This window comes from Euleptes europaea, chromosome 1 (assembly GCF_029931775.1).
Source record: "Euleptes europaea isolate rEulEur1 chromosome 1, rEulEur1.hap1, whole genome shotgun sequence".
NCBI classification, from domain to species: domain Eukaryota; kingdom Metazoa; phylum Chordata; class Lepidosauria; order Squamata; family Sphaerodactylidae; genus Euleptes; species Euleptes europaea.
The window spans coordinates 58,726,554-58,753,521 of record NC_079312.1 but is presented as its reverse complement, the minus strand read 5'-3'; the positions used below and the strand labels follow the sequence as shown (position 1 = coordinate 58,753,521).

The 26,968-nt window shown below is 43.4% G+C and overlaps 1 protein-coding gene across 1 annotated transcript; it reads left to right on the top strand.

Annotated features, from left to right (window-relative positions):
• On the top strand, positions 1-25,462 carry COPG1 (COPI coat complex subunit gamma 1). The gene is made up of 24 exons (XM_056858954.1): positions 1-93; positions 3,129-3,181; positions 3,284-3,364; positions 3,799-3,870; positions 5,261-5,340; positions 5,908-5,983; positions 6,224-6,316; positions 6,758-6,844; positions 6,995-7,152; positions 7,967-8,100; positions 9,083-9,150; positions 9,490-9,678; positions 9,779-9,874; positions 11,354-11,597; positions 13,466-13,541; positions 15,036-15,139; positions 16,456-16,581; positions 17,350-17,418; positions 18,222-18,364; positions 19,180-19,351; positions 19,981-20,078; positions 22,260-22,398; positions 23,728-23,826; positions 25,148-25,462. Exons 1-24 carry the CDS (start codon positions 57-59, stop codon positions 25,276-25,278), a joined length of 2,625 nt encoding a protein of 874 aa, XP_056714932.1. The 5' UTR covers positions 1-56; the 3' UTR covers positions 25,279-25,462.
• Positions 25,463-26,968: the final 1,506 nt, after the last annotated feature.

Sequence of the window (26,968 nt, the reverse complement as noted above, 5' to 3'; positions counted from 1 at the left end):
CAGGTCTCCTCTGCTGAGCTAGGCAGCTGGAGCCCATCTCTGAATCCAGGGACAGGATGCTGAAGAAGTTTGATAAGAAGGATGAGGAATCCGGTGAGTGTGTGCCAGACCCAATGCAGAGCAGAGATGTTGGGATGAAGGGGGGTGGGCTTGTCAGGGTTTGGTTGGCAAGGAGGGAGCAACCCTCTGCAAGATCCACTCCTGCCTGGTTCTGCTTTGGACAGGCTCTCCATCCCGGTCCAAGGCTTGAAATCCCACTTACATGAGTCCCTTAATGTGAATGTCCATGTCAAGGCTGTGTGGTAGAGAAGCCAGAAGTAAGTTGTACTAGCTGCATGCAGTTATATGTAGTTTCCCTGGTGACTGTGTATACCAGAAAAATCTTTCCTACTGCCAGTATCAGTCCTTTGAAGCTTTCTGCAATTTTTTTTAAAAAAGTATTCATGTGACAATTTCAAGTTGTCAAGGTTTTCTGCAGTGTCTTATGGGGAAGATCATAATATAAAGGGGGGATCTGTTATCACGATTGCTTTTTGCTGCAGTCAACATACTGTTTGTTGCTCATTATGCCATTACAGGATAAAAAAGGGGAGAGGAAAATCCTTTCGAATAAAGCTGGTCTCTGAGTTATGCAGCATTTGAAGCAACCTGGGTGATAAACTTAAGGAATTGAACTGTCCTGTGCCATGATTTCAAACCTATTACTCCTAGCTAAGGCAGGACAGTATAAATAGAGTTCAGAATGCGATCTATTTTCAGAACAAAGTACTAAATTGAACTTTATGATGCTACATGCTTTTAGGGTTCCTGTGAAATTGCAAATACATTTTTATCGTGTTGTTCCTCCAAGGAGCTCAAGTTGGCATACATCTTTCCTAGACCTGGGATCATAAGCCCATTAGCCATTAAACTCACTGGGAGATCATTCCTTCTTCTAACTAAACATATTTCTGGCCTATTGTGAGGATAAAATAGACTAGGGAAAAGCTGTGTATATAATCCTAAATTCCTTGGAGGAAGGGTAGGATAAAAATATATACGCTACAGGGTTTCTAAGCTCAAGATTATTATTTTTTCAGAACTGGAACATTTCCAGATTTCTGGTTGTCCAGGCAGCTTAAAAATTTACCATGATGTCTAATTTTTGAACAGGACAGGTTTCAAGAACCTCAAGATTTTAAATTCATAAACCTGTGAATGTCCATATTTACATAGGTCTATCTATCCCAGATAGGAATGTTAGAAATACTGATTTAAAATTCTACTTTGTGGGGTCCAAAGATGTAAAAGATCAGCCCCCATGATGCGGCTGCTGCTTCTTATGAACAGAGGATGCTGTGGAGTGATGCTGACATGTTTCCTGTCTCTTGCACCAAGCGCTCTGCTGCAGCACGAATGAATCAGACCTAGCAGTGAAGTAGTATTTGGTCAGTTAATTCCCCCCCCTCCCCTCACTCAGGGCAAACATGAGAAGGAGGATAGAGAGAAACAATACCAGCAGTCCAAGTGGCTGCATTCACTCAGGGTAGGTGGTATCCAAAGCTCTATACTGGGGTCTTTGTTCTGCAGTAGCAATTATCCTCTTTTGGCAGTTGAGAAAAGCACTGTGACTACGTTTGATGAATTCTGAAATACATGGGGATATGTGACCCGTAAACTGAGCAGGTCTTATTTTTGTGGTCAAATATTCAATCCAACTCCAGCCTTCTAAACTCTCTTCATTAACAAAAGCTTGGCTGTTACGTGCAGAAGGTCCAGGGCTAAATCCCCAGCATCTCTCCTTAGAAGATCGTTGGTGACAAGTGTGGAGAAAGACCCTGTTCTGCTTGAGACTTCAGAGAGACCTCGATGGACCAGTGGTCTGATTTGGTTTTAGGCGGCAACCCCATAACGGGTCGCCATAAGTCGGCTGCGACTTGATGGCACTTTACACACACACACATGTTTATGTCCAAAAACAAGGGTAATGTCTAGTAAGAAATTGTTACTAAGAGTATAATGGATCAAATAAATAAGCCTGTGAAAAGGAAATTGTTTCAATGCTTCCTCCCCCAATCATGGAGATTAAAACTATTATCTGGGCTAATCTTAGCTATGTTCTTGTCCTGTCCAGACCTTCATCATCTCTTTCCCCTGTCTTCCACTCCTAGATTTTCCCTCCTCAAGGCAATATTCATCATCCTTTCATTCTCCTCCTTCCTTCTGCCAATCACAACCACATGTACTTCAAACCCCCCCCCCCGTATTTCGCCTTTTCCTTTCCTCCCTTCTCCACCTCCAGATACTGATCACCTCCCCCCACCATCTTGGCCTTTCCAGGACCAGGAAACATAGGTGTCTACCAGGTCAGTGAAGCTATGGACAATAGAAGCAGCAGCAGTGTGTCCCCTGTATGCCACTAAGGGACAAATGCCTTTATCATCATTCTGATAGACTGGCTCTAATTGCTCATTGAGCTGTACAGTGTTTAAGGTCCATCTGATGATGATGAAGGCCTCATATGTTAGGAAGTCCTGGGCACTGGACTGCTCTGTGCTAAAAATTATGGAATTCCCTCCCCAGAGAGACTTGTCAGTCCTCTTCTGTGATTGTTTTCCACCAGCAGATGAAGACTTTGTGCTTTGTCTGGCCTTTCCTCACTGATTCTCACTGATCCTTCCTCCTGTCTGTGTTCTGTTTTGTTTTTAAATGTTTTACATATTTATATGTTTTTGATCTTGTTTTAATGTTTTCATTGTTTGCACCTGGAGTACTATAATTTGGGTAGAAAGGCAGCTTAAATAAAACATGGGCTTGTCCCGAGCAAAACTCTGGTTTGTCTAGTTATGAGTCAACAGCAGAACCACTGTGATGTAAGTGAGAACTGGCATTCGGTAATCAACAAGTAGCTGTTCCAAACAGATTTCAGTTTGCTCACCTGAAAGGGGCACATAATAAAAGATAAATGTAACTGTGTTTTCTGTTCATCTCAGCACTCTGGCTGTAGTCGCTGATACCAGTTCCTTCAGAAACTTGTTTCTCTTAAAGAAGCTGATGAACATCAGCTGTTGTCAACCTCTGCCACCAATTAGTTTTGCACCTAGTGAGAATCCTTAATCTTTACAGGATTCAATGCTTTTATGTTGCAGGTGGGGGTTCTAACCCTTTCCAGCACTTGGAGAAAAGTGCTGTGCTGCAAGAGGTAAGTTCTTTTAAAATGCTGTTTAAAAGCTGCCTTTTGCCTCACCCCCCCCCCCCCGGTGACATAATCTGAGATCTCATTTGCGCTCCTGTTTGTTCATAGGCTCGAGTGTTCAACGAGACACCTATAAACCCTCGGAAATGTGCTCATATCCTCACCAGGATTTTGTACCTGATCAACCAGGTAATGGGGAGTATTTTTTGTTCAACTGACACGTGCTTCTTCTGTAGATGAAACCAGTCTGCTTGTTCACTTTGAAGGGCTTGCGCCTTACACAGTATCACTTGGGGAAACGGGTGGCTCAACAGTATCCGTAGCTGGTTGTGAGCAGCAGGGCAGTTTCATCTGGTTTTCCTCCGGGCTGACTGGGTGATGAAGTAGGTGGCAGCTGTGCGCTGTCATCAAGCGGCTCCCACTGTGGTCTGGGGCAGCTGTGAAAGTGTTGCCTTGTGGGTAGGAAGTTGGCCCTCGCGACCTCTCCTCTCAGCTGAGGTGAACTATTGACATGAGCTCGAGGCAACTGATGACAGTGGCTGTTGTGCTTTTTCTGGAAATAGTAGCGGTGATTGATTTTTGCCTACAAGTTACCAGCAATATATATGTTTTTTCCATTCTAGGGGGAACACCTCGGCGTGATGGAAGCTACCGAATCTTTCTTTGCAATGACAAAACTGTTCCAGTCCAATGATGTAAGCCTTGTGCTTATACACGTGCTTGTCAATGCCGACAGAGGGAGTGGGGCAAGAGCGTGGAAACCCTAGCTGTAGTGTGTAGCCCCATCCCAACAACTACCAGAGGGCTGCTCTGCCAAAGGAATGGGAAGTGGCAGGCCAAGGCCCCATTTTGCCCATACTAAATGAGGCAGCTGGAAAGTTCCATTGATACATTTGCTATTCATTTGGCCCACTCTTTGGCCTCCTGAGTGAGCAGTTGATTGAACCAGATGACAATACTGGGGAATGAATGGACAGGCATGGGCCAAGTGCCACTAGCTGCTGAGACCCCCTAGTCCATAGCCCTTTCTTCAGAAAGTCCAACTGAAAACCAGAAAAGTAGTGTGAAGCATGCCATCCCACTCATTCCATGGATTTGTTTCAGAAACATCTGCTTGCCTCTCTGTCTTTTCTTTATATGCAAGGAGAAAAACTGAGCACTGCAATAGAACTAAGGGTTGGTTTAAGTAACAATTGTCAGGAACCCAACTAATTGAGGGACTCAGGCCACTCCCTTTTTAAAACAAAGACTAACAACATTTTTTAAAAAAAATCCTGTTTTGCTTTACCGTGGAGAATATATTCCACACTACTCTGGCCAATGGTAAACGTTTATACAAAAGATGGGGCAAGAGGGAAGTGCCGTTAACTTACACAGCAAAGGCTTCCTGTTTTATAAATGGTACGTGGAGGCCAAGAGATCATAACCATCCAAAACTGGTAAATCTGCAGGTCTGAGTGCAGAACTATGCCCAGCAGAAGCTGCTGACTCACTGCAGAGCTTTCTGGATGGCTTAAGTAATTCTGCATAGTATTCAGAAAAAAAGATTTGGCATTCTTAATTTTGTAGAAAGATAGTTTTGATAGCTGCCTTTGTTCTCTCTCTCCCCCTCCCCCCCTCCTTGGGAGAAAAACTGTAAGATCTGTTCTGTGAATATTTGCGATTTCTCCTGTTGTGGGATCATGTGTTTTGCGTGGCCAAGATTACAAAACAGATCATTGTTAAGGCTCATCCCTGAGATCTCAGAGAGCCACTGGCTGTCAGCAGCAATAATAGTGGGCTAAATGGTCTGACTTGGTATCAGGTGGGGTTTTATCCAGCATCTCATAAAACTGCAGAAAGATTTGTCTTTCAGTGTAATCCTAGACTCAGAAGTAAGTTCTGTCCTATTCCATGGGGATTACTCAGAACGTCCTAGGATTGCCGCCTTAGTTGCTGTGTTATCAGTCAGATGCAGTCTCAAAAGTGTGGTGAAGATGGGGGGAACCTAACAGGAGAATGGTTGGAGTTCAACAGCAGTGGCAACATTATGCCTTGCCAGTACTCTTGCTCCCTAATGCTCTTGTTCATGGTTCTTCACACCAGCCGACTCTCCGTAGAATGTGCTACCTGACCATCAAAGAGATGTCTAGCATTGCTGAGGATGTCATCATTGTGACTAGCAGGTGAGTCCCAACAGAGCTGATCTCATTACTTTTTTCTTAGCTGTACATATTTCCTCTTAGCCTTACAGGGTTGGCAGAAATATCTACAGAGAATTATGAATATGAATGGCACAGTTGGTGAGAGGTCGTGTGTCTATTAAAACACAGATGTTGAAGTTTTAATAGCTGGGTTTGATCTCTCCTATCCACTTTCTGACTCCCCCCCCCCCCAAAAAAAAAGTCATAATTTGCTATGGATTTTTCAAAGTATGTTCTAGCTTAAGAAAGGATGACATCAAATAATTTAGCTAAACTATTACACAGTGGTGGCCTGTTGCTGTTTGCAGGCCAACTGGGACATATTCCTTGCATCATCTGCCAATTTAGGTCTGTGTATTTTGTCTGTGTGGCTGTAGGGTTGCGCAGCTTTTATGCAACATATACACATTATCGTATTTATTTGTCTTGTTTCCCTAATTGCTGAGAGCATGCTTAGTTTCCTCAGTTCTTGCAAGCCTTTTGTCTGCTCATTTCAAAAACTGGTTGCGTAAATTCAAAACTCTAAGCACCCTCTCCCCCTTCTTCCAGTTTAACTAAAGACATGACTGGGAAGGACGACAACTACAGAGGCCCTGCTGTCCGGGCTCTTTGCCAGATCACTGATGTAAGTGCCAGTTGCTTACGTATTGCTAGAAGACTTTCTCCATGTGTGCCTCCCTTGTCCACTGTATCACTTTGCCTTTCCATTTCTGTAGCCCATCTCTTATGTTGTTGGTTTTGGGGGGTTCTCCTCTGAATTTATTCTGTTGTCTCCTGCCTGGCTTGGTTCTTTGTTTTGCTCTCCACCCCTTCCCTGAAGTCCTACCACCTCTTCTCAAAAGGAGCTGTTTGTTCTTTTCCACAGAGCAGCATGCTGCAGGCCATTGAGCGCTATATGAAGCAGGCCATTGTCGACAAGGTGCCCAGCGTCTCCAGCTCTGCCCTTGTGTCCTCCTTGGTACGTTGATGTGTATGGAGTCCTTGCCCTGAATAATGGATATGTGTAGGGAACTGAGTGGTATGTTGTCCACTGTCATCTGTAGAAAGAGCAAGATTGTATTTAAAAAATATTTGGAACATCACTGGCTAATTTTTTATTGTTTAATTCATTGGTACCTCACCATTTTCCCCACTGGGGACGCAAAACAGGTTACAACTTTCTCTTCTCCTCCATTTTATCCTCATTTTTGTTCTGTTTTTGGAAGTAGCAGTAGTAATAGAATCACTCTGAAGCCTTTTTGACAACTGGTATGAAAAGCATCAGCTGCTTCTCATTTGGGTTCAACTGATGAATGGAGAGAGAAGGAAGGCAGAATTCGATTCAACTCAATCCAGACAACCCAAAGTTTGTTCTAAATGCCAATTCCTGATGCACTTTCTGGCTTGCTTTCCATCACAGCACCTTCTGAAGACCAGCTTTGATGTGGTGAAACGCTGGGTGAACGAGGCTCAGGAGGCTGCCTCAAGCGACAATATCATGGTCCAAGTAAGAATCTTAAAGCCACACGAAACCCATTAAAATGGATTAATGGTCCTCAGTTGTGCATTTTGGGGTTCGTTTATTGGTTACTGGCCATGTGGTATGCCTTTGGATGTATAATGGACCTTTTCCCACCACCTTTGCTTACCTCTCCAGTATCATGCACTTGGGTTGCTATATCACGTGCGCAAGAATGACCGCTTGGCTGTCAACAAGATGCTGAACAAGTTCATGCGGCAGGGTCTGAAATCACCTTTTGCCTACTGCATGATGATCCGAGTGGCCAGCAAACTGCTAGAGGAAGAAGCTGGAGGGTAAGGACCTCTTCCTGTCTTATATATAGAGAATACCCCTTGTGCCCTATCCTGTACTGTGTATTGGTGGCATCTCCCATGATCTCTGGACAGTAATGATGATTACCTGTGAGGGTAACTTCTTAGTTGGCACGTGGAGGAAAGTGGAAGGAGAAAGCACAGCTGTGTGGCTTGTTAGCTTCCCTCTTGTGAAATGGACAAGACGAGAAAGTAGTAGGAGTGATCTAAAATAGTTCTTCCATATTCAACCTAGCCATCTTTGAAAAAACCAGCAAGTGCGACTCACATGTCTAAATACTACTTTTCCCTGCTTGCTTCCGGTAGAGAAATATTTAATCATGTCAAACTGCCTTACACCAAGCTAGATCATTGTTCCCTGTGGCTTTGGGTTATCTCCTCTGGCGGACAACTACTCTCCTGGATCTCAGGCAGAAAAGGGATTTTCCAGATACTTGATACCCAAGATTCTGTAACTGCAGATGCCAGAGATTGAGCCCCAGGGCCTTCTGCACGCAGAACACATCCTCTGTTGCTGAGCTACAGCCCCTCCCAATGACATTGTAGGTCTTTCTGGAAAATCTGTTCCCTCCCCTTGAACCCATTCATGCCTTATCTCCTCCCCCATTGTCTCATGGCCTGTTGACACAAGTATGTGCCTCGGGTAGAATTTCTGTCTTGCTTCCTTATGCTTTTAGTGGAATAAATAAATTCCTTCAGTTTCCTGTCCACGTGTTAAAGCACATATGTGTAAAACAGCCATCGTTCTCTCTCTCTCTTTCTTTCTTTCTTTTTTTCTTTTTTGGTACTGTCTTAGCCGTGACAGCCCACTGTTTGATTTCATTGAGAACTGCTTAAGGAACAAGCATGAGATGGTGGTGTATGAAGCGGCATCGGCCATCGTCAATCTCCCCACCTGCACAGCCAAAGAGCTGGCACCTGCTGTGTCCGGTAACTCCTTTGCTTTCTTGTCATTGAGTTTTTGCAGAGAGGGGGAGGCTTGCTGGCTGATTCTCTGTATGAGGTGGTTTGGCTTACTGATGACGCAGGGCAAGTCTGATCTGGCTGTCGGAAGAAGGGTCCCTGCCGGGCTCCATGTAGGGCTTGCAAAGCCTTTGAGTCTTGCTGCAAGGCCTGTACTGTGGAGCGACGTGAGTGGAGGGGCATTCAGGCACTGTGGCTCTAGGAAGAGCTCATATGTAATGAGGCTCCTGCCTAACAGTTGCAATAAAAAGGAATGGTACTGAAAGGGAAAAAGAAATACCCACCGTAAGTACGAAAACAGAGGCTTAACCGAAAGGGTGAAGATGTTAAAACCAGCTGTGCAGTTTACTTTATTTATTTAGAACATTTTTATGTTGCCATTTCAAGAATCTTCCTGAGGCAGCGTGCAAAATAAAAGAGCCAGCGTGGTGTAGTGGTTAAGAGCGGTGGTTTGGAGCTGTGGTCTCTGATCTGGAGAACCGGGTTGGTTTCCCCACTCCTCCACATGAAGCCAGCTGGGTGACCTTGGGCTAGTCACAGTTCTCTCAGCCCCACCTACTTCACAGGGTGTCTGTTGGGAGAGGAAGGGAAGGTGATTGTAAGCCAGTTTGATTCTGCCTTAAGTGGTAGAGAAAGTCGGCATATAAAAACCAACTCTTCTTCTTCTAAAAATAGTAAAAACCAAACATTAAGAGATAATGAAAGGCCAGCATCAAAAAAAAAAAAAAAGCCCCAGGCCAAGTAGGGATTTGAACCTGGCTCTTCAGCCGCTACATTCACTGGCTGGCTGGACTGGTAACCTCCCCAGTTCTCTGAATAGAGCAACTTGCCCCTCTTGCAAATTCTCATCCTCAGATTTCCCCACATGAAGGTCATGAGAGTAAAATCTGAATCGTATCATGGGAGCCTGTTGTGTCTGTGTCAGTAACCAAATTATCTTTCCCTGCAGTGTTGCAGTTGTTCTGCAGTTCTCCCAAAGCAGCCCTTCGCTATGCAGCGGTTCGAACCCTCAACAAGGTAAGGAGGATCAGGAGCTCGGTGGCTGATGCAACGGCCTTATATAGATGGGGATTCGTTTAAGCCAGTGCTGAGTGGGGCTTTGCCTTGGATGCCAGGGCTGGGGTAGCTAAGCTGTTAAAAAGGAAGTACCACTGGAAATAACATCATTTCTTCTGTGCGTCCTTTTCCCCTACACTTTCCCCCCATTCTGACATATCTGGAAGGGTGCGGGGAGGGCTCCCAGGCCAAAGAATGCTCCCAGCAACTGGGATTGTCTCTGTTGATGACTTGATGCGCAGGCCTAAGGAGCACCTAGTTATCTTGCCTGCATGGAGTGAACTCTGCTTCCTCTGCCAGGTCGCTATGAAGCACCCGTCTGCTGTGACTGCCTGTAACCTGGACTTGGAGAACCTCGTGACCGACTCCAACCGCAGCATTGCCACCCTGGCAATCACAACCCTGCTGAAAACGGGCAGCGAGAGCAGCATTGACCGACTCATGAAGCAGATCTCCTCCTTCATGTCTGAAATCTCAGATGAGTTCAAGGCACGCACAGGGTTTCCTTTTATTTCAGGTCTTTATTTAGCTTTGTGTGGTAGAGGAGGGCTGATGTGATGGGTTTCTTTGCATTCCTACATGTGTCTAGGTTGTCGTGGTGCAGGCAATCAGTGCCCTGTGTCAGAAGTATCCACGCAAACATTCGGTCCTCATGAACTTCCTCTTCACGATGCTCCGTGAGGAGGTAAGAGTAGCTGTTCTGTCTTATTGTTACAATGTATTAAAAAAATGTTTGTTTCATAGCACAGACTGGAAGACCATGTGATAGAAATGATGGGCTTAATGATACTGTACTCCAAGCCAAACTACACAATGTGTGTGTGTGTGTGTGTGTGTTTTTTTTTAAAGAAGACTGATCTGGGTTCCCTCCCCAGACGACACTCACTTTCCAGCAGCCACAGAGCAGCTGCAGGGAACATAACTTTTTAAGTCTTGTGGGGGCCTAATTCAGATTGGGACCATGGTGTGGGGGGGAGGAAGGGGTTTCTGGGAGGGGTGTTGTTTGCTCCATACTCCATGTGCAGTTCAAAAACAAGGCAAGTAACTTTTCCCCCAGAGCCATTTTGGCTTGGGAAAACAGGGCAGAGGGGAAGGCAGGAATACCTCCCACCCACCCTCTCACGCTGCACTGCCCAGCTGAATTAGGGCCGCACAAACTTTAAAAACGGTATTTCCCTCAGCTACTGTGTAGCCGAGGAGAGAGCAAGTTGGATCCAGGCCTCATTAAAAAACATATTGTGCAGTTTGGCCCTCACAATGTGCCTGGGAAGATGGATCTTCCTCGTTTTCCCATGTATTTCATTTAATCCTTTTAAACGCATACATGCTCAGATGTATGATGATGAAGAGATTATGCCACATGCCGCTTTGAACTTTCACAAGCACCTTTCGTTGGGACTTGATGACCGCAGAAATATTAATGATATCCCTTCAGAGAGGGGCTGTGACTTGGCGGTCAGGCATGGGCTTTGCGTGGGGATGGTCCTAGGTTCAATCCTCATCATCTCCAGTGAGAAGGATCAGGTAGCAGGTGATGTGAAAGACTTCTGTCTGAGACCCTGAAGAGCTGCTGTCAGTCACAGCAGACAGTCATGACCTTGAAAGATCCATGGTAGAAAGCAGTCTCGTACCTACTGTCACACCTTCCTCCCTCTGTCTGACACGGGTTGTTATTTTTTGATACAGATGCTGTGATTACAGTTGGTCTCTTCAATCTGTTATTTGTAGAGTAATGGGGCTTGGAACACAAGAGCATGCAGAAGCTCAGTGTTCAGACTCCTGGGGGTTCTAATGAGGCTATCTATGCTCTCCACTAAACTGTCTCTAATCTTCTCCAGTTTCTGTCTTCACCCATAAGAATTAGATTATTTAAAAACTTATTTTGTGTGCATTTATACATCTTTTTTTTCAGTTGGAAAAAATGACTAATGAAAGATCTATGGAATATAAATAAAGCAAGCCAGAGGAGGATATTTTTTAACATGACAGCTTAGGTTCTCAGGATTCCAAGCTCTTTGCTAAGCAATGCAGACATTGCTACCTGTTTTGCTTCAAAGTTGAGCTGAAGGTTGATTATTGAGTAGTTAGGAGTTTTTAGGAAGTAATGTAGGGCCACGGTTCTGCATATCCAGTTTGCTTACTGACCTACCCATTTGATTTCTAGGGTGGCTTCGAGTACAAACGAGCCATTGTTGAATGCATCATCAGCATCATTGAGGAGAACTCTGAGAGCAAGGAGACGGGCCTCTCTCACCTGTGTGAGTTCATTGAGGACTGTGAGTTCACTGTCTTGGCTACCCGCATTCTCCACCTCCTGGGTCAGGAAGGGCCCAAGACCAACAACCCTTCAAAATACATCCGCTTCATTTACAACAGAGTCGTGTTGGAGCACGAAGAGGTCAGGGCAGGTACGTGAACTGGAAAGGTACATTCCCTTTGGAGTAATGGTAGTTTTCTGGCTCAGAATCAAATTAAGAACAGAGAAGTGAATCACTTCACTTCTGAATATTTTCCATGCAAAGAAAACACCAGTGCTGGCATCCTCTGTCTAAGGTGCAAGCAGGCAGAGTTCAGATATCAGTTTATCTAATTCTCAATGTGGCCAGATCTGTGGATACTTATATGTCTGTTCATACAGTGTGCCGTTCTAGTCACCATATCTCAAAAAGGGCATTGAGAATTGGAAAAACTGCAGAAGAGGGCAACCAAGATTATAAGGGGGCTTGGACACCTTTCCTATGAGGAAAGGCTGAGGAATCTGGAACTTTTTAGTTTAGAAAAGAGACAACTAAGGGGGAACATGATAGAGGCTTATAAAATTGGTGTAGAGAGAATTGACAAAGATAACTTTTTATCCCTCTCCTAAAATACTAGAACTTGAGGGCATCCAATGAAGCTGATGGGCAGTAGACTCAGAAGAAACAAAAGGAAATACTTCTTTATACAATGAGTGATTAAAATGTGGAGTTTGCTGCCAGAGGATGTACTGATGGCTAGGGGTGTGCACCATTTTTTTGGGTGGGGGTATTTTTCAGGTTCGTGTTTAACAGACCCAAAAATTTTCAAAAACTAAAAAGAAAAAAAAGCCGAACCCCTATAGTGAGTTGTTGGAAATGTGAAACTTTTCGGGTCAATTAAACCTGACCCCGAAAAATTCCATGCCACCTCCGAAGTGCACACAGGTCTCGGAGGCTGCAAGTGGTGCAGAGCTGAATGCTGGCCGTTCAGCTCTGTGCTGCCTGCAACCTCCGAGCCCCTGTGAACTTCGGAAACATCAGAGTTGAATGAAAAATTTCAGCATTATTTGGGACCCACGTTTCAGCTCCCTTAAATCATCACCATTTTTTTCGAAAGGAAAAAAACCTGGAAAATACCAATAAGTTATTTTTTGGGAGGTTTTCCAGTTCGGCTTTGTCAAATGCACACACCTACTGATGGCCACAGGCATAGATGGCTTTAAAAGGGGATAAGATAGATTCATGGAGGAGAGGTCTATCAGTGGCTACTAGCCATGGTGATTGAAGGGAACCTGTAAACCTCTGAATACCAGTGTCAAGAGGCAACATCAGGGGAAGGCCTCGGCCTCTATGCCCTGTTGGACCTCCAGGGGAACTGGTTAGCCACTTTGTGAGGCAGGATGCTGGACTAGATGGACTGCTGGTCTGATCCAGCAGGCCTCTCCTTATGTTCTTAAAATAGACAGGCAGATAAAAGGTAGGTTGGCTGGTGGGTGAGAAGGAAGGAAGCAGGGAAAGGTGTGGATATGGGGGTTGCCAGGAGGAGTGAAATAGGAAACAGTGTGGGGAAAGGAATGCAGGGGAAAGCGAGGTGCCCCAGCAAGTTCTTGCAAGTTCAGCACTGCACGACTGGGCCATAGCTTTTCCTGGTAGAAGTTGCCAGAGGGAGGGAAAGCTGAAGATGGGGGCAGATAAAGGTAAGCTTGTTGGTGGGTGGGAAAGAAAGATGGAAGCAGTAAAAGGGGGAGGCTATGGGGGCTTTCAGGGAAGGGAAAGAAGAAATAGTAGAGGAGGGGAAATATGATGCCCCTGCAAGTCCTTGCATGTCCCCCATTTGTTTTAATCTAATTCCACTGCTGAAGCTTTGAGATTATTGTGGAAACCTTTCTGCAGCTGTTTTCTTAATCTGTTCTTGGCTGTGGCAACTTTTGAAAAATATATATTCTGGCCAAATAGGTTATAAAAAGGAACCTCTAAGGATCTTCTTAGAGTCTCTTTCCCAGCTGAGCTTCCTCTTCTCTTTTCCTGCTTTTCTACAGGTGCTGTGAGTGCTCTGGCCAAGTTTGGGGCTCAGAATGAGGAGGTGTTGCCAAGCATCATAGTGTTGCTGAAGAGGTGAGGTGTGGTTATAGCTGTCTGGTTTGTCAGGGCCTAGGACATGTCCCTGGACACTGTCTGCATTCAGACATCATAAGCTGTAGTGGAACTGTGATTGGGCATGAACACAGCTTATTAGCATGGTTATGCATTCCCCCTATGTCCTCCTCTTATATGCAGAGGTCGACTGAAAAGTTCCCAGTTTGATTGTTTCTTTTCCCCATGATGTCTGAATTCAGGCACCTGGGCAAACAAGTTACTCATGGAGCTTGACTGAAATTCTCTTAGTTTGATCAAATAACAGGAATAGTGTGCAGCCTGGCAATTAGTTGTGTTTGTGCTCAGTCACAGTTTAATTGTAGTTTATTGTGACATCTGAATGCAGCCAGTACAGGCAGTACGGAACCGTACAATGTCAATATGTTTGAGTATATCATCAACTTTAGGCATATGACAATGTACAAAGCAGTTTTTCACTAGAAATAATAGGCTTTTGCTTTGTAGATTTCAAAAACGATACCGTAGAGGAAGGAAAATGCAAAATCAGTAGAAAATACCAAATATAAAACTGTAAAGTAAAAAATCTGAAATTAGTGAAAACACAGTGGATGTAACGTAGTTGACATTTAATGAATTCAAATTCCTTTGCATAGAATCATGTTTGCAAAGCTTTTTAGTTTGATGTGTGACATCTCATGTGCATTAGAGGGGACATTTTCAGGGACCCAAACATAATGCCAGCACAGACTTGCAGCGCTACCAGATGAAGAAGGGGGAATGCATTGATTTGGCAGCTGATACCCAGTTGTCACAAAAGAGATTGTGCTGATCCCTCATCTTGTTCCCACTAATCTAAATGGCTAATGAGAAGATGATAAAGGAAAGTATGATTTCCATAGCCCAGTGGGATAGGGTCTCCAGACAGCCAGTGTGGTGTAGTGGTTACAGTGTCAGACTAGGAACTGGAAGACCCAGGTTTGAATCCCCACTCTGCCGTGGAAGCTTGCTGGGTGACCATGGGCCAGTCACACACTCTCCACCCTTCCTTCCTCCCAGGGTTGCTGTGGGGCTAAAACAGAAAAGAGGAGAACAATGTAAACCACTTTGGGGCCCCATGGGGGAGAAAGATGGAGTATATAAATTAAGTAAATAAGATACTGCCCCAGCACTGTGTGTTCTAAATACTGGGCTTGGGTCCCCCAGGAGCAGCATTTTGGGGGGCATTTGCAGGGGAGGGGGAGTGAGAAAGTCATGTACCATGGGTGAAAATTGTTCCATCTGCAGAAACATTCTGCTGGATCCAAACCACTGCCACCCTCTGCGGATTTTACTATATTCAGTACTATAAATAGTCTGGATGAGAAGTTTATCTCATGCTTGGGAATCCACTGCTGCTCTGACCATGACAGTGCCCAGCTGGCTTGTCCAGCTGTGTTGGGGTAACATTCCAGATGGGACCTTGAGAATTTAAATGCTTCCCAGTGAGCAAAGCTGTCTGATTTTTTATTTCAGATGCGTGATGGATGATGACAATGAAGTCAGAGACAGGGCCACTTTCTACCTAAGTGTCTTGGAACAGAAACAAAAAGCGCTAAATGCTGGATACATTCTGAATGGTAACTGAGAATCGGATGTGGTGGCTTTTTTGAAAATGAAATTGCTTGTTGCCTGATACACACATTCACCCCCACACCAATGATGAGGAGCAGAGGAACCATTAGAAGCTTAAACACTGTGTGGTTTGTGAAATGGACCTGGTGTACACATGCCACGGAATGAGATGGTAGGATTCTGAAGAGGCAAAATGGTTGTACCATTTCAAGCTGCAGGTGGGAAGAGTCACATTTTTAATCATTCCTAGAGGGTTGCCAACAGCCTGGGGAAATTGTCCTGTCTCTTTAATAGAGGCTTAATGGGATGTCATTTACCAGGTTATGTTGTTTAGCTTCATACCATGAAAAACTTCACCTGCCTATTTCACACATTGAGCCTTTTAATGAAGGGGCAGGACAGGTTTTTTCCCTCCAGGCTATGGGCAACCCTAAGCATCCCCCCCCCATGAACAAAACTATCTACAATTTTTTTAAAAAAGCATATCATAAAGAAAGCTATGACCTAGGCCTTAGTATGCTATATGCTAGTTTTCCATTTACAGAGAAGTATTAATGCTAGGGAATGTTGCAAATTGAACTCCTCCCCTTCAGGCCATTCTGTAGCCAAGGGCTAGCTAAGATCAGGGAGCAGGAACAAAGGCAATAAGGAAGGTCTAAATGCCCCCCAAAACAGCTGGGCATGTTCTGCATTACAGTGCAGCAGTAATGATTTAAACATCTGCTGGTTGGATTGAGGGCCAGAAGGCTTTGTTTGGTCACAGGCAGTTACTACCATTTTATGTCTGTAGTTCAGCAGAAATAGTTTAACATAGCATGGAACGCAGATGGGAATTTTATCCCAATTTCCATTTCGGCTCCCTTTTATGGGGCAGTGTATGTTGTCTCATTAGGCCATATAGTGATGTATTGTCATGCTTCTGTGCCCCCTGTCTTTAGCCCTAAACTCAAACAGATGTATGCAAGATGTTTGTATACTACTCTAGAGAGGAGAGCTATTTCCACAGGTATCCTTCTGAGGGTTTTTTCCTGAAGTGCAGGTGTTCACTGAGAATGGATTTGCTGCTAAGCGTAGAGGTAGCCACATCTGGACAGAGAGATTCACAGTTGTTAGTTGTTCACAGCCTGATCTACAACCCAGTGAAACTGTAGAGGATTAAACTGGCTAAAATCCAAGCTCTTTAAGTACGTTTGTAGATGAGGACATATGGAAGAGCAGATGTAGAGAGTTAATTGTGCTCTGATTTATAAGCTGGCAAAGAGCTGTCTAGTTTCCTGTAAATTTGATTTATTTATTTTTTTGTCACTATTTCTCCCTCCAGGATTGACAGTATCCATCCCTGGCTTAGAGAGAGCATTACATCAGTATACTCTGGAACCCTCAGAGAAACCTTTTGACCTGAAGTCTGTTCCTTTGGCAACCACCCCCATCATCGAACAAAGAATAGGTAATTGTAGAGCCATGAAAGCTGGACAGTGAAGAAAGCTGATAGGAAAAAAATAGATTCCTTTGAAATGTGGTGTTGGAGGAGAGTGTTATGGATTCCATGGACTGCCAAAAAAACAAATCAGTGAGTTATAGATCAAATCAAGCCTGAACTGACCCTAGAAGCTAAAATGACTAAACTGAGGCTATCGTATTTTGGTCACGTCATGAGACAACGAGAGTCACTGGAAAAGACAGTCATGCTAGGAAAAGTTGAGGGCAGCAGGAAAAGAGGAAGACCCAACAAGAGATGGATTGACTCAATAAAAGAAGCCACAGCCTTCAATTTGCAAGATCTGAGCAAGGCTGTCAAAGATAGGACATTTTGGAGAACTTTCATTCATAGGGTCGCCATGAGTCGGAAGCTACTTGACGGCACTTAACACACACACAGAGCCATGAAGGAAAACTTTCTCAACAGTACCTAGAACACTCTCTCTTCCCAGTCACTCTGCTCCCTCAAAATGTTCTAGCTAAGATTTCATACAACTTTTCCAGCTTTAGCAGTGGTGATGCTACAAATTGCTTAACTTCCTCTTTTTAGATGTTTGGGGAAATTCAGTGTGTGTCTGTCTTTCTGGTCTGACTCCATTGCCATCTGATTAGAATTTTGGTGAAATAATCTTCTGTTATGTTAATAAACCTATACCACTTGTTCCAAAATTGTTGCTTTGTTTCCCTTTTCTAAATATCTAACTTAAAACACCATATTTTTCTTTCCCTTATGCAGAAAATATTCCTGTCTCTGCAGTCAAGCTGCCAGAGAAAGTGGCAGCAACAAGACAAGAAATATTCCAAGGTATGATTTCCCCTTGTTTGGGAAGGAGATACAGAACTTGAATTGCCTTTGTGTATATTGTGGAGTGTACTCATCTCTTTTCAGTTCTGTAATTGCTCCAGAAATCCATAATGTGGAGAGAGAGTGTGTGCTAGAAATCACAGCATATGAAGCTGAATCAGAGCATTTAATCCTTAGCCCAGTATTGTCTATTATGGAAGCAGCCATCCAAGGTTTCAGCAGGGTTTTTTCCCAGACCTCTACTGAGGATTGGATGCAGGACATTCATTGCGTACTCTCTCATTGATCTATGGCTCCTCCCCCTGCAAAAAAACAGATTTAACTGTTAACTTTCTCTTGATAATCCATTCTCTTGAAAGACCATCTCTTTCCATGTGCACACTACAGTCTTCAGGCAGCCATCTGTTGACTAGCCCACCCCTTAGGATCACCAGTCTGGCATTGACCAAAGCCTAGGCCTTTTCCATCATGGCTTCTGCTCTGTGGAATGGGATCCATAGAGGTGAGGGGAACCCCCTCTTGGAGATCTGCTTGTTTGCCAGGGCTTTTGAGGGGGTTTAGATGGCAGGCATCTTTTAAGGGAGGGGAAGGGTGGGAAAGATTTGAGAGTTGTTATTTTATTCTGGTTTTAACAGGAAATGTTTTTAACTATTATTGCAAGCCTCCTTGAATCATGAGGAGAGGCAGGATAGAAATGTTTTAATAAATAAATAACTCTCTCTTTGTACTTGACTGAAAATTATACAGTAGTATTTCATTCCGACAATAAATGGAAATCCTATTGCTCTTGTATTGTATTTTAGAGCAACTAGCCGCTATCCCTGAATTCCGAGAACTTGGCCCACTGTTCAAGTCTTCTCCTGAGCCAGTAGCTCTCACGGAATTGGAGACAGAGTATGTGATTCGCTGTACCAAGCACACATTCACCAGCCACATGGTTTTCCAGGTGGGTATTGTGCTGAAACAACATTATACAAATAGTCTTTTGATAAATAGGATGCCAATGGAAAATAGGATGCCAATGGGAAAAGAATGCAACTGGGGAACTCGTAAGCATAAATGAATGGTTCTGATTCCTAAAGATTCAGTCTCTACCACTGAAGATATTTTATGTGTTCTACAGCTAAAACAGAGCCCCCTGACGCAGAGTGGTAAGCTGCAGTACTGCAGTCCAAGCTCTGCTCACGACCTGAGTTTGATCCCAACTGAAGTTGGTTTCAAGTAGCCGGCTCAAGGTTGACTCAGCCTTCCATCCTTCCAAGGTCGGTAAAATGAGTACCCAGCTTGCTGGGGGTAAAGGGAAGATGACTGGGGAAGGCACTGTCAAACCACCCCGTAAACAAAGTCTGCCTAGTAATGTCGGGATGTGACATCACCCCATGGGTCAGGAATGACCCGGTGCTTGCACTGGGGATCTTTACCTTTTTGGAGCTATAACAGCAAATGGAAGTACTCATTTAGAATTACTATGATAGTTCACTGGCTGGAGTAACTCATTTGCACAGCCAGCACAGGGCCACTGCAAAGAGCATCTCTGATTTCTGTAAAATGCAGTGTATTGGAGGTCTTCCTAAACATGGAATTTTAGCAGTGTGTCCATAAAAGTACTGCTGGATACTACCCTTCGATCATCCAACTCTGGCTGTGTTCAAGTCTTGCAGATTAAGTGCCCGTTCTACCTCAGACTACATCTGTTAGTATGCATGTCCAGGACTGGTGGACTGACCTTCGGTTATAATGTACCCTTATTTGTCCCTACAGTTTGACTGCACAAACACCTTGAATGATCAGAACCTAGAAAATGTCACTGTGCAGATGGAGCCAACGGAAGGATATGAGGTTATTGGTTACATACCTGCAAAAAGCTTGCAATACAACCAACCTGGTACTTGCTACACATTGGTCATGTTGCCTGAAGAGGACCCAACAGCAGGTAATTCTCATTCCCTTCTGTGTAAATCTATGCTTTCTCACAGTTCAGAGCCATATCCGGGCCCATTTTTATAGAGGTGGATGTGAGCAGCTTTGACGCTGGAGTAATTAGAAGGCTTTCTCCTGCAAACCACTTGGCCCTAAGAGGGTGAGCTGCATGGACTTAGAGAGAGGCTGCAACAGCTCACTTTTCTCCTTTTCAATACAATTGTATCTTAGAACTGATGTACCCACTGCTATCTTCTGATGGTCTTTTGGTATGTGAGTACTGTTTAGACTTTACCCCTGTGACTTAATAGCACTTGCTCCCCACCCTTCTTTTCCATAAATGTTTGTATATATTATGATAAATTCCAAATGGAAAAGGGAGAGAAGAATGTGAAGACCTTAAAAAAAAAATCCACATATAGCATGAGATTCTATACTGCAGAGCACAAATTGCAAGCATAAAGATTTCTTAACAGCATTTCTATAAATAGTTTCACATGCCTGTTAGTAAGAATCTGAGCTTTCCATCTGTGGAAATTCTGCCTTGGAGAATTGCAATTGTAAGTCCTTCTCATGCCTTTTACAGAAATAAGAAAGGCAGATATTGTCATAATTTCTGTGTACATGTTGTGCTCTTTGCAGTAGCCTGTACATTCAGCTGTATGATGAAATTCACTGTCAAGGACTGTGATCCAAACACGGGCGAAGCTGATGATGAAGGCTACGAGGATGAATATGTGGTAAGCTCTGGTTCCTTTGCTGTTCGTTTTCACTTAAACCATGGTCAGGTATGCAATCAAAGATTATTTCAGGAGGTGAAATGAAGTGGACGGCTGAGGCTTGGTCCAGCAAATACATCAGAAAACCTGTTTCGTCAAGGCCAAAGGATGTATTTGATTAGGTTCCACGTTAACAAGCTGTTAAATCTCAGCATGTCCAGATGGCTGAATCTCAAGGCTGGAATGTCTTGTCAGCATCGCTCAGGCGGACTTGGCTTGCAACCAGCTGAATTTTGGCAGTCATGTACTTAGTGGCCATGACATCTCCCTTCGGGATGATTACTGTGGGCTTACCAAATTATCCATACATTTAATGAATAAAAATGGCTTGGCTTAGTTTTACTTTTTACAGTCCAGTCAGGCTTCTTCTAGCAATCCTTTCCCCACCCGTTGCAAATACCAGTAACCTTTTTTGATGCCTCCTCAATGAAGAAAACTGATGAATCAGCTTCTGTACTCAGAGCTTATTTATATGTGCCAAAGCAATTGATTTCCTGTTAGTTTAGGGCACCTTAGTAATGTCTCTGGTGAGTGTCAATCCTGGAGGGACATGTTTGGCTTCTGTTCCTTGCAAGGGGAGGGGGGGCTTCCTTTAACTCCCAGCCCTGATGTTTCCAAACAGGGCTTTTATATAGAATAATAAATCCTGTGTAAAAGCTGACTGCAGAAGGGTTTTATGCCAGCAGCCTGTGCCATTTCACATAGGATTTTTTTTAATACCCTAAAGGGTGGGATGCATAATGTAACTTGAACCCTGTCCTGATCTATTGACTGATTCTCTCCATCTTCCTTCCTGCTGAGTATGTGACTCTGGAAATTCAGCTGTGAATTAAGTCTGTCACACGTGCTGCTCAAAAATGATTCCGTCTCCATTTGTGCTGCAGGACAAAGAAATCTAATTTTCCCTCTAAAATGTATTCAGGCAACTGTGTGTCACATTGCTGAAGCTGACTGGTAAATGAACCTGGCCAGGGTTCCAGTTCATGTGATGGGGGACTGGTGCAAGCCCATTTCCCACACTGTCTCTGTGTGGAGGTTGCAAAGGCCTAATTGTGACATTCTTCTCCCTCAAAAACCCAGTGGGGACATCTTTTTTTTTTGGTCAAGTGGCATGGGGCTGAGGTAGTTGAAGAACCTACTCCCTCCCCCCCCCCCATACTGTTTAACTTGCCAGTTAAGATCCGTCTCACAAGCCCTGCTCTGTGTACCTGCCTTCAGAGGTGAGGCTGGTGGCAACCACAGACAGGGCTTTTTCTTTAGAGGCATCTCCCTTGTGGAATGCCCTTCCCCGTAAGGCTCACCTGGTGCCTATGTTGGTCTCATTTAGATGACAAAAATTCCTGTTCATACAGGCTTTTAATTAAGGGGTTGATCTTCGAACACCATTTCAGTCTGCAGATTGTTCTTTTAAGCTTTCAGTGGTCTGTACGGTCTGTGTTTTTATGCTGGGCTGGATTTTTAATGCTGTATTTTAATATTTTTAACTTTCTGCTATTCTGATTTTATAAGATGTTTTGTGTGAGTGTATGGAATGCATACAACCATGTACATGTAATCATAGTGGGGAGATACTTCCCCACACGCACAAAAAGGAGCTCTGAGATGGTAGTTCTGATTTTTCATCTATGGTGATAGATGGTTTGTGAACATCTTAAAAGTATAGGCATTCTCCATTCTGAGAATTGTCATTCAGTTGATCTTTAGCGTGATAGGTTGTACACAAATCTGGTCTCCCTGTTGAGATGTCTTGAGCTTGACAAACAGACTGTTAAAAAAAATAGGCCCAAGTGCTTGCTGCTGCAAGTTTTTACCGTTGCTTCTTTTGGGTGGTTCTTTACTTTGAATCTCCATCAAATGATGCATTGTAATTTTTGCATGTTCATATTTGAATGAGGAGTCTGCCCTAGATAACTCCACAGAAAGAAGAATGAGTTGCACACGACATTCACCACTGTCCCAATATTAGACCAAAATATTGATTTTTTTTCTTAAATGAACAGAAACTGCAGCAGGAAGACTGAAATAGCTGGGAGTATGTGTGTTTAGAAGGAGTGGGAATATGCTTTTTAAATGAATCTGCCTCTATTGGTAAAGCTTGATTCAGAACAATATTATTTCAATTAAATATCTTTATTGTATCAGCTGGAAGACATTGAAGTGACCATAGCTGACCACATTCAAAGAGTTCTAAAGCCAAATTTTGGAGCAGCGTGGGATGAAGTCAGTGATGAGTTTGAAAAAGAAGAGACTTTCACATTATCCACTGTTAAAACTCTGGAAGGTGAGAAAGCATCTAATTATTACAGAACTTCTGATAATTTTCCTCCTCCCAAAACTGTTAGCACTGCTTTCTATTGAGCTGATGCATGATCTCTCAATTATCTGGTTGTATTCCTAGACCTGAACCGCCCTCAATCCCATGCAGACAAACAGTGTTTAACAGGGTATCCCTGGTGTGTTTCCACTGAGTGGCCTTATCTCAGATAATCTGAAAACTGGATTGCTCTGATTATTAGTGTCTGTGTACGGTAGAAATCTAGTATGACACCTAGTATTGCCATCCTCCAGGTACTAGCTGTAGATCTCCTGCTATAACGACTGATCTCCAGCTGATAGAGATCAGTTCACCTGGAAAAAATGGCCGCTGTGGCAATTGGACTCTGGCACTGAATGGCACTGAAGTCCCTCCCCAAACCCCACCCTCCTCAGGCTCCACCCCAAAAATCTCCAGGTATTTCCCAACCCGGAACTGGCAACCCTAATGATACCTCAAAATTTGGACCCACAGGCAGTGTTGTGATAGAAGTGTTCTAGAACTACATCCTTTTCCTAAAGTGAACCATGTTTACCTAGAAGGATTAAAAGGAGCAAAAAATCCAGAAATGTAATATAGGCATAGATGATCACAAATAATAGTGGCAATCTTGGAAATGACATTTGAAACCCTGAAATGAAGAAATACGTTTATATCTGTCTTTTCCCTTTGAAGTGGATAAATGAGTTTCTTTAATTAATCATTTAATGTTTCGTGTCATGCCAAAAATCAGTAGCAGCTTGCTGGTTCCACTAAATTTACAGAAGTTGCTTGTCTACACACTAGCTTTTTGCTTTCTGGTCTCTTCCTCCACCCTTTAACCATTCTTGACCTTCCTCCTGTATCAGCACAAGTGCCTGCGAGGCCCTCAGTGAGTATTTTCATTAAGCTATTTTACTGTTTTTAAAATCATACCCCTCAGGCCCATCAGAAACTTACATTAATCCCATCAAAGAAGGTCGGCTGTGCTACAGCCATCATTTTTGAGTCCTGTGCTCATGTCTCCTAAGCCCATCTTCATTTATAATGATATTTATGTTGATTGCTTTTTCATTTTTATGGATCTTGATATATCACAGCCAGCTGTATCGCTTGTTTTACACTGATACCCAGAGTTCTCAGGTGGAGTCACAAACTCACAGTTCATCTCCAACAAGCATGTGAGGTGTTCAACAGATTCTTCACATAGGAGTTTATGGCATCTTCATCAAGCTAGGAAGAGAACAGCCTTACAGCTAAAGAAAAGTACATATCAATATATATATATATATATATATTTTTTTTTTTCCCCAACAGAAGCAGTAAGCAATATAGTGAAATTCCTGGGGATGCAGCCCTGTGAGAGATCAGACAAAGTACCTGAAAACAAGAATGCTCATACGCTTTATCTGGCAGGTGAGGTGTTGTTGCTTCAGATATTGTAATCCTATATGTACTGTTGACCGAAAAATCAGCCATATATTAGCTGGGCCTACATTCAAGGCTCTTTAGGGCCTTTCCAGACACTATTTAGATGAACAGCACAGCAATCAATAATATGCCACTACATATTACAGGGAGGGGCCGTGGCTCAGTGGTAGAGCCTCTGCTTAGCATGCAGAAGGTCCCAGATTCAGTCCCCGGAATCTCCAGTTAAAGGGACTAGGCAGGTAGGTGATGTGAAAGACCTCTGCCTGAGACCCTGGAGAGCTGCTGCCGGTCTGAGTAGACAATACTGACTTTGATGGACCAAGGGTCTGATTCAGTGTAAGGCAGCTTCATGTGTTCATGTGTTAGAAGGGAGGAGCCATGGCTCAGTAGTAGAGCATCTGCTTGGCATTCAGAAGGTCCCATGTTCAACTCCTGGCATCTCTAGTTGAAAAGATCAGGTAGTAGGTGATGCGAAAGACCTTTCCCTGAGATGCTGGAGAGCTGCTGCCAGTCTGAGTAGACAATACTGCCCATGATGGACCAATGGTCTGATTCAGTAAAAGGCTTCTTAATGGGTTTGTGCCTAGATACATTCACCTAGCAAGCATTTCTGTTGCTGGTACATCCATTTTCCTTGGCACTGAGGAAGGTGCTGAGAAATAGTGATCTTTGTTCCAGTTAGCGTGAGTTTTTTCCCTGTAGGAAAGGTAAGTGTGCTAGTTTTATGGATATCTGTTGGATGCGCCTAGAGCATTATAGCCAGACATGTCAGAAACTCCTCCCTTTTGTCCTCTGCGCATTTTTGAACAGCTGATGCAGTTATCCACTCCAACATGTCTCCTACAATTTAAAAAAACCATCCTTACCCTTTGTCTCCCAGAACAAGGCTAGCACTACCGTTCCCTCCTGCTGCACTGGGGCAGAGGTATCCTGTCATGTGGCTAAACGGGAACAATTTTTTTTATCATGGGAGAAATAGAATGTCTGGAAAAGTGCCTTTAGTTGCACATGATTCTAGACTGATGTCCTCCATCTTTGGGATCCAGTTCCATTATGGAAAATAAAAGGAAGCAAGGCAGTTAACTTTAAGGCACCATGCATTCGCTTTACTTTTCTGAACGTCTCAATTATTACTCTAGATAGCCATTGATTAGAATGTGTTTATTACATTATGTAATAGTATTTGTCTTGATTTTGGGGGGGACAAATTTTCCCTCAAGGAAAAAAGGACTACAGCATGTGCATTTGAGATGTCGATTAATAAGGTGTTGTCAATGTCTTTCCCCTTGTTTTGTACCTTCTCCAGGTGTATTTCGGGGTGGTCATGACCTCCTGGTTCGTGCTCGCCTTGTCTTGACAGACACTGTGACGATGCAAGTCACAGCACGGAGTGGAGAAGAGCTTCCTGTGGATGCCATTATGGCCTCTGTCGGCTAAATTCATTTTAGGACTCTACTTCAAACTTGCTAGCTGGAGGGAATGCTGGAAAACTGTTCCCTGTATTCTGGACACTGAGAAAGAATCACTTCAACACCGATATGGGGGGGGGGGGAAATTAGTGGTGTGGGCTTAAAGCCACAAGAATGTTTTATGAAATGCTAAATGGGTTACTCTTCAGGCTGTCTAGACAGTTGCGAAAGAGCGTTGTCTTTCATATCAAACTGCAGGTTCTTCACTACAGATTCTTATGTTCCTTTCAACACCTCTTGTTGTAGTAACAGTGTACCAAACCCTTTCTGTGCAGTGACAACCTTTCCAATTAGTGTATTTAATTATTGCAATCCACAATTTCTTTTTGTGCTTATGATTTTTTTTAAAGCCCTTCAAAATAGGTTATAAAAAATAAAAGCATGCATTTTCTTTTGATTGTGCTGTCAGAGTTTTGCTCCCTTAAAGTAGCAGGATTTACTCCATTTGAAAATATGGGGTCCCCAAGGGGTGAAACTATGGGCCAGGATGGAGTATCGATATGAAAGCAGCTGAAGTGGAACGTTTCATTTTCTGCTTTGAGCCCCCTACCCACCAGAGGAAACAGTACCAGTAAGAAATTTGTTATATTCACCTCAGGTATCCCCCCATATAATAATCCAGAAAGACAGCTTTGAAGTCAAGTTCCAGAATTTGAAGTGCCAAATACAATTCCAAAGATGTTTTTGCCCTTGCAAATATGCATTTTGAGGCCTGTGTAGGAAAAAAAATCCATTTGGTAACTTAGAGAAGGGGAACAACATTGCTTCATTCAAAATGGCCGAAATCTCCCCAAGTTATCGGGTGTGTCACTAAAGCAAAAAAATCCTGTGTGATGCTTGTCATTTTGTGTTGAACAGTATCTAGAAAAAGGAATGTCCAAATAAATTAATGGCAGGTAAAGTGTTATGATCTAATGTAGCCTAATAATAAACTAATCGCATTTATTTTAACACACCAGCCAGAGTTTTTATTACCTGATGGGATATCTGCCAGTGTGGTTAATTTAAGCTTGATGTGTAAGCATCCTTCGAAAATGGATTACCCATCTTTACAGTGGTAAAAGTGCTTAACTTTGGCTGGATGGTGCTAAAAATACCTTTAGTGTATACTTAAAAATGTAATGGGTGAAACAGACCTAAAAACTGTCAGTCAATTCCCATATATGTTCAGCATTAAAACATATGGGTTTCCCTTCCTCAACAAGATTGCAATAATGTGCAGTTCTCTGGGTTTATCTACCCGTCTACCATCTGCTTTTATAACTGTTGCTGAGGTCTATTTTCACATGATAATGAGATTTTCTGGACTGGTCAGTTTGATTGTATCTCTCTTGCATATTACTGACGTGTTTGCCAGCCTTGTGTGTTTACCCCTTAACATTTTGTGCTGAAGCTCAAGGAGGCTGTACAATAGAAGGACAAAATCCAGGTGGAAAATATGGTCACATTAAGTGCCAGGTGTGGTGGCTAACTGCCAGCTGTCTTAATGGCATCAGGACTAGGAGTGTGTGGGGAGAGAAGAGCAGGTGGTCTATAAACAAAACTTTGGAAAGATCATCTCACAGCAGCTAGTTCACTCACTGTTATTTTCAAGCCTGGTTCAGAAGTTCAAGGCAAAGCAGGATTGTCAAAGTCTATGTCAGAAGATTGAAATAAGT